Consider the following 8111-nt stretch of genomic DNA (forward strand, 5'->3'; position numbering starts at 1 on the left):
GGCAAAGGGGCTTTTTTTTTTTTAAAAATTTTTGGGAAAAAAAAAAAAGGGGAATTTTTTTTTGCCCCCCCCCCCCCCCCCCCCCCCCCCCCCGTTCTTGCGTCTTCCTCTAGAAAATGTGTCGCTGCATGGCTTCTCTAATCTGCCTTTCCTTGAGTCTCAGTACGAGTTGTTCTTCTTCATTTTCTGAAGAAAAACAGTGACATGCAGGTCCGGACGAGACCGTCCTCGCGAGTCCAAACTGCATCAGCGGAGCCTCCTACTATGGAAATCGATCGCCATTTATCTGTGAAGAACATAGTCACGAGACAGAAATAAGGCCCATGCTTGGAGAAGGAACATCAAAACTACATTCGGAAGTTTCTCGTGAAGGAATTTCCTCGATTATCCACTGAAATGTTGCATATCACTATGCTGCTATCATCAGGGGTCAAAAACCCTGCAGAGAATGTTTTCATGCATGAGGTGGGAAAGGGAATCGAGTCGCTTGTCCTTTGGTCGGAATGTTGGCCTCTATGACAGACTCCACGCGAAGTTAAACAAACCTAGCGGTTTGTCCTCACCCCAAACTGCGTTTTAAGGTTCTGGCAATACGGCTATTATTGGAATAGAGCGGCGACTAGAAAGAAAACCAACTCCTCCTCCCAAAACCGTTTCAGACTTTCGCAAACAAATCGCCGAGCTTTCCTCGCCTCTGATTTCGCGACCCCATAGGATCTGCTTGAAGAGCGTGGGACTGCATGATCAACGCATTTCTGCGGTGCACTTTCCGCTTGCAGTGTAAACCCAGTGCAGTTTAATATTTCTGAAATACTGAATTCTGTAATCCATCGTCTCTGGCGGATTTTCTAGAGCCCCCTGCTAGTCCCTTGGCGTGCACCAGAGACGCCTTCTTGGAGCCTCCTCCCCTAGAAGGGGGGGTACACCACTACCACGCCATTGCGCGCTGCAATATCGACACCTTCTGCTGATATCCGGCCAGTTCCGAGCTGTAGCGTAGAAGAATTGTCACAGAAGCTCTCACAAAAGTCAACCGGTGCATGATACGTATAGACTTTGTCCGGACCTGTTTCTAAACTTTGTTGCGTATCGTATGCTCGCTCGGCATACTCTCATCTAATCCCCAAAAGCAAAGCGAAGTCATGCGACGGCGGCAGTTAGCATTTGGTCGCCCGACACGTGATGAGCCTCCTCTGTAAGGCTTACAATGTTCTTCGTGCGTTCATACTCCTACCAGGGGAGAGGCACATGCGATGACGCTTCCACATGGCATCTTCCAAAGCTGCTCTCGAGCCCCTGTCTCTCGCGTACTATTCCAAAGCAAACCCCCCAGACAGCAGAGCATGACATCGGCGTTGGCTCCTGGAAAAGGCTAGCCGCTGTCATAGTATGTGTTTTTATTTTTCTAACTCGGTCATATCAGATATTGTCTAAAACACATATTGGGTGGACCAAGGGAGAGAGGGCCCGAACTTACAGCACAGATTCTTTCTCCGTCTCATCCAGAATGATACAGCGTAGAAGCAAGTGCAACTCAATGATGTCCGATTTTGAATCGCCGTGTACATTTGTCCTATTGGCGAAGAAAGCCTGTTCACTTTTTAGGGGGATTTGTCCCTTCCAATTCATTGTACGGTATGATGACTGCACTAGGCTAGCGTAGTACCCAAGGGTAACGCACAGTGCGTCAGAAGCAGAGCTCAGTAGGTCCACGTGTAATGCATCTGGCCCCTACTAGAGGCGGGGTAGCTTGGTGTCCACCTCATCAAAGGGAAAAACGATGCATTATGTGTTTGGACACAGCACACGTAGTTTTATCTCAGTTCAGAACCTTCACATCGGCTTGATTTGCCAGTTGCGATGTGATCCACGCATTTCCCAAGCTCAAGATTTTTACTTATCCCAATTTAAACTGAACACCCAAATCCCATGATTGTCAGCAACGGGGGATTCCTTTAACTACAATACGAAAGGACTCAGTCTACGGGATGGTCGTTAGGCGATACATACGTAGCACTGCATCCGAAAGCGCTCAGGACACAGACTCCCGAAACGCTGTATTCAGAACTAGTGAGCCCAATAATTACAAGCCCGGCATTTACACATTGAATGATGACTAGCGATGCTCACCTACTGCCGACTTGTCGTATCAGTATAGTGCCTTACGTACTCCTTCACTACCTTTGCGTTTTAATATGTAACCGAAAATGATATTATTTTTACAATTATGCATGATGGTCCTATTACACACACGAACTACAGGCCAACTAAGGTTTGGACAGAACAAAAGTGGTAGGCAAGTTCCCTCTATATATACGGATAACTTATCTCAGTAGAGTTGCCCTTCACCTACAGTCACTTACCTTGCAACCTTCTGGTTCCTTTCTCACCAATCTCTCGGAATTCTCTTTCAACATGCACAATCATTCGTCTTCCACGGTGGCAGTCCTTGTCCTGCTCACATTCGCATGCTGTTTGTCGTCCACTAACTGCATCCCCACCAGCGTAGACTCTGGGTACCGTCTGAATCCTCCTGTGCCGCACAACCGGAGACTTCTCGACCGACCCAGATTATTACAAGATACTTCAGTACGCAGCAGAGAACTGTCCGAGGACTCCTCATCTCGGATCATTGGCGGAACTCGTTCCAGCAATCTCGCCCCTTATATGGTCGGTCTGTATTGGAGGTTCGCCGAAGGAAAGAACGGCGCCGCCCTCTTTTGCTCTGGGGTTCTCATATCCGAGTATTGGGTCGCTACTGCTGCTCACTGCGAATCGGGCATTCTCTACAACAGGGCGTTCCTCGGTGCCGAAATGGGAGGCAATGGGGTCGAAATTGAAATTGAGAAAATCATCAAACCCAGACAAAACGGCCCTCGTCACTTTCGATATAACCGTGACATTGCATTCGTCAAACTGGGAACGCCAGCTCCGGTGGGATCAAAGTTTGTTCGCGTGAACATTGACTCCTCGCGACTGGTTGGCAATGCGATAGTGGCAGGCTACGGCGCAAAATCGCGAGGAAGAAATGGTCATTTCGCGCCTCTTGATGAAATCTTGCACAAGACTGAGGTATCTATGGTGCCATTTAAAGAATGCAAAAAGCAATATGCGAGGCTGAGACAACCTGTGTGGCTGTCGTGGAAGATGACTTGTGCCGGCAGGGCAGGGGCTGGTCCTTGTGACTCTGACTCGGGCGGACCGTTGCTGAAGTATGATAACATGGGTAGACCGGTATTGGTCGGACTTGTCTCTGCCAATGTTGAGTGTGGCGGAAGGACACCTACAATTTTCACTCGGACGGTCGGGTATCTACGGTATATGAGAAAGAGCAACATTCCATTTGACGAAGGGCCGAAATCGTTGCTCTAGGTTCAGTGTGGATAAGATGGACGTTGTCCCCACTTTAAAATCAAGCTAATAGATAATAATGAAGAGACTATGTCGTTGACATCCGCATATTGCAAAGGCAGAGTACAACAGTGACTGGTGAGAGATTGAGCTACGTACTGAAAATGAAGGGAAGCTGACTTGAAATAGAATGTAAAATTGCACACTTTCTCCTGAAGCAGAGAAAGAGTGAAATCGAATGCGTAGAAATGCGAGAACAATGTCTCAGTCTACTGTCTATCGGACCATTTTTCTCATATGAGGACACTTGTCGACTTTTTTTTTCTTGACTTGCGCTCGACAAGAAAGAAAAATGTACCTCCCCACCGCAGTTGAGTTGTGCCTTGGGACTAGAAAGAACTTTGTGAGAATTGCATGTTCTTCCTGGTCGTTTTAGATATGTCTGGAGAAGAAGCTTGTTTAAACCACCTTCAAACCGATGAAAAATAACTTCGAAACCAAAACGCCAGTTTAAAAAGGGAACTAGGTACTCAATCTGCAATACATTGCAGATTGAGTTATCTTTCTACGTATTCAAAGCTGCTATCCCGGCTTTCTGCGAGACGCTACTGCCGAAAACAAGCACGTTAAGGAAATAGTGTTCTAGGAAGCTTTTTGATTGCTCAATTTAAATTATACATTTTTGCAATAAAAAGAGCTGTCCTCATATGAGGACAAGCTCCGGTCGGATAAACACTAGGGTATCCAGTAGGTACAGTATTTTGAAGTTTGGGAAACGAACTTGTTTCTAGGAGGGGAAACGGCTGAAGTATACACGCATTCTTCCCTTTAAAAACGATAAGGAAGATTGTATCATGCTGCTCAAGATATAAGAGCTTGGTGCGTGAGACGGAGCGAGCAGTAATTTATACAATTTGTCTTGAAGATGGAATTTCTGCTGCCAGTCAAAAAGTACATACTGTACGGTTTGATCAGAAAACGTACACGTGTGACATTAACCTAATCCTTGTGCATTTAGATCAGGTTTGGATCAGGTAGATTTGCATCCAAGATGGGACACCGGCACTTCGTCCACTCTCCGCAGATGAAGATTACACGTCAAAGAGCCAGTGGAGGTGTCCAGGTTGCCTTGAGTCTGTCGACATCGACGTCTGAAACAAGGTGTTTGTCTTCGGTGCACGCTCACGCTACGATGTACGGGGAGTGGCCCTTTCGTCTTTCTCCATCATCCTCGCGCCTCAAAAAAGTCTCTTGTTCCAAGAGAGCCAATCACTTTTATCGCAAGGCACCCGAGGTAACAATGCATGTCTTTCCGTCGACAGTCTCCCATGCATCAATTCAGAGGGCCGCCAGAAACCGCAGGCACAAGCTGCATTGATCATCACATGGTGAAACTACATACAGTTCGGAGAGAGTGCTGTCTGACTCTGCTTATCTACCCTCAAAACTCCCTGACCAAACCAATATACCGTTGGACCCACCGCCGTACCTGAAAAGCATACTGCTCTGTGACAGCGCTGGGGCACCTCGTGTCTTGACCGGAAACACAAGTCTGCCATCCATGAGATCGCCTTGGATATGCGACGCTCTGAGCCCGGAGGAGCAGGTCAAGCGTACTGACCGGATTGCCGACCTGGAAGAAAAAATCTCCAGTGTCCCTGATGCCCGCCATATGACCGAACTGGCAATGCTTTTGACTCAGCAAGATGCATGTGAGCCTGCGCGCATCATTGCGCTTTACGAGGAAGCCATCCAAACCTCTGTCAACAGCACAGCCAAGATAAACCTCGCTATTATATTGGCAGACGGCTGGGGCGTCGATCGCGACTTGCATCGCTCAAGATCGCTAATTGAAGATGTTATCTGTCTGAGTGTGTTTGGCGACGATGTTTCCGGCACGTTCCTTTCTGATGAACCATTCGGATCTATATATCGCCTAGCGTTGCTGTATGAAATGAGCAAGGACGCGGCCGTGCATGATATACCCCGTGCAGCAGAGCTCTATTAGCTTGTCATCGAAACGGACTATGACTATCGGAGGGCGGGTAATGCGTGCGTACGGCTTGCTGACTTGCACGTATATGGTGCTGCAGGCATTGAGGAGGATTTGCGCTTCGCAGTCACTCTGTTGGAGAGCGCAATTGAAGATCCGATTGGGAACCGAGACGACTCCGCCGCTGTGCTCCGCTTGGCTTCTTTGCTGGAATCCAGTGCTGTTGGTGGTCTCCAAGACGAGCGCAGAGCGGCAAGTTTATATGAGAAGCTTATCAAGGTCCGCCCTAATGAGAGCGCAATGCTGCGACTGGGTATCCTGTATCAGCGCGGAATTGCCGGACAAGGAGCCGACGCAAGCCGGGCAAAACATCTTTTCAGCGAAGCAGTTCGTCTCTACGACTCTCTCGAGGCACTTGGTAGGTTGGCCCTGCTGATGGATGAAGGTGCACATGGCTTAGATCCCGATCCCGTTTATGCAAGAGAGCTGTACGAGCGCGCCGTGGCTATGAACCATGTGTTTTCGATGAAGAATTTCGCTCAGCAGCTTACGCACGGAGCTTTCGGGGTTAGCCCAGACCCGCCGAGAGCTGTTGCTCTGCTGGAGCAATGCATATCACAGGCGAAAGATGTAGAAGCTATGAACATATTAGGTATTCTCTGCGAAGATGGGGCCATAGGTGTACCAGTTGATGTGGAACGAGCGCGAGTCTTGTATCAGATGGCCATCGACGAAGGTGAATACCCACCCGCAGTGAACAACTTGGCCGTTCTACTCGAAGCAGGAGATCATGCCTCCCCTGAAGATATGAAACGTGCAGCAGAGCTTTATCAGCAGGCTATAACCGCAGGGAGCGATCCTCATGCCATGCACAATTTTGGATTGTGGTTGCTTCGGGGCGGTGACGTTGTTAGCAAGGATGTACCAAGAGCAGTGGAATTACTACAGCGAGCGGCCGAAGAGGGTAGCCACACAAACGCCATGGTCGTATTGGCTGGCATTGTGCTATACGGGGCGAACGAAGTCCCGCAAGATAAATTGTATGCTGAAGAGCTTCTGGAAAGAGCCATCGCGATGGGAGATGTCGGAGTGGAATCTGTGTTTCACTTAGCTGTCGCCTACGAGGAAGGAAAGCTGGGCTTTTCTGTAAATAAGGAACGTGCGGTAGAGATCTATGAACGGCTTATTAAGGAAGAGAGCCACCCAGAGGCAATGTTAAATCTTGGCATCTTGCTAATGAGGGGCGATGTAAAGGTCCGGGGGAAGCGTTCAATGGAACTTTTAGAAGAAGCAATGTTATGTCAAAACGAAGAGGTGTGCCATGAAGCTCGTTACTTCCTTGCCGTTCTGACTGAAGAGGGGAGACCACCCAATCAGGATGGGGATACAGGCGTTGAAAAGGACTCAATCCGAGCCAAAAGTCTCTACGAGCAATTAATCTCCACGACGGATTTTGTTCCAGCGCTATATCGTCTCGGTCGTCTCTTGAGGGAAGGAGCCCCAGGAGTCTCTCCTGATTCTCGAAGGGCGGTCGAACTGCTTCAACAGTCAGTCTCCAAAGGTGGTAGCATTGACGCATTGATCATTTGGGCGGAAATTCTTGAGAACGGCGCTGACGGGGTTTCCCGAGACGTGAAACATGCTACGCAACTATACGAAGACGCAATCGCGAAGGACGCAGATCCCCGTGCAATGTATCATCTGGCCGCGTTGCGGCAGCGAAACTTGCAAGATAATAGTAACGGTCTCATGGTTGCGGTACAGTTATATGAACGAGCTATTGACGTGGGCGATCATGTTGGCGCAATGGTAAAGCTGGCGGGAATTTTCGAGTATGGCGCGGAAAACATTCCAGCTAATCGCATTCGCGCCATCAAGTTGTACAAAGAAGCGGCAGTGCAGGGATGCAGTGTAGCAATGTCCCAGTTGGCTACACTACTTGAAACGGATGTGGATGAGAAAGCGACAAGAAGCCCAGATTTGCTCCGATCTGTAGATTGGTACTGCCGCGCCATTCAGTGTGATGCAAGATCGATGGCTCGGTTTACTGTGATCGCGTCTCTATCTACCTTATGTAGGGATGGTAGCGATCCGTAGGCCGGCGGCGATCGTGGTGAGTTGATCGCTGTTGTACGTGTGCAACGTGTGTGTATATGGCTCTCATGACTGCTGACGCATTGCTGTTGCGGCGTCGACGTTTGTTTTTATGGCTCTCATGACACTCCCCCTGTCGACGGCGCTGCAGTTTTGCCGTCTGCAGTCGTGTGGTTGCTGAGCTGTAGTTTGGGGAGGAGGCGCGTGTATGCTTGACGACGCAGCGGTTTTGTGAGGATGTCCGCGAGTTGGTCGTCCGTGGGGACATGTGCAATGGCAATTGTGCCCTTTTGAGCCTGATGCGTGAGGTAGTGATGCCTCAGATCTATGAATTTTCGCCTCTTCGTCGGTCCCGTGCTGTTGGCAACGTGGATGGCGGACTGGTTGTCTATCATCAAGGGGGTCGGGGATTGCGGCAGCATGTGCACATCCTGTAGCAGACGTCGGATCCACGTGGTCTGCTGTGCGGCGGAGGTGGCCGCAATATATTCTGCCTCACAGGTGGATAAGGCTGTGATGTTTTGCTTGAGGGACCCCCAACATATCGGTGTGCCGTTGTATGTGTGGAGGGTCCCCGATATGGACTTCCTGTCCGTGATGTCGGCAGCGAAATCGGCATCGGCATACGAGACAAGGAGGTTCTGGGGTTTCTCTTTGTCTGCTTGCTTGCCGG

At 49.3% G+C, this 8111-nt stretch overlaps 3 protein-coding genes across 3 annotated transcripts; 2 read left to right on the plus strand and 1 right to left on the minus strand.

Annotated features, from left to right (window-relative positions):
* The first annotated feature begins 4435 nt into the window (after positions 1-4435).
* Positions 4436-4729, plus strand: CHC_T00007050001 (hypothetical protein). Its single transcript, XM_005710916.1, has one exon. It carries the CDS (start codon positions 4436-4438, stop codon positions 4727-4729), a length of 294 nt encoding a protein of 97 aa, XP_005710973.1.
* A 309-nt stretch (positions 4730-5038) lies between these two features.
* Positions 5039-5359, plus strand: CHC_T00007051001 (hypothetical protein). The gene has a single exon (XM_005710917.1). It carries the CDS (start codon positions 5039-5041, stop codon positions 5357-5359), a length of 321 nt encoding a protein of 106 aa, XP_005710974.1.
* Positions 5360-5602: 243 nt separating this feature from the next.
* CHC_T00007052001 (hypothetical protein) lies at positions 5603-5797 on the minus strand. The gene has a single exon (XM_005710918.1). It carries the CDS (start codon positions 5795-5797, stop codon positions 5603-5605), a length of 195 nt encoding a protein of 64 aa, XP_005710975.1.
* Positions 5798-8111: the final 2314 nt, after the last annotated feature.

Source organism: Chondrus crispus, genomic scaffold (assembly GCF_000350225.1).
Source record: "Chondrus crispus Stackhouse genomic scaffold, scaffold_6, whole genome shotgun sequence".
NCBI lineage: Eukaryota > Rhodophyta > Florideophyceae > Gigartinales > Gigartinaceae > Chondrus > Chondrus crispus.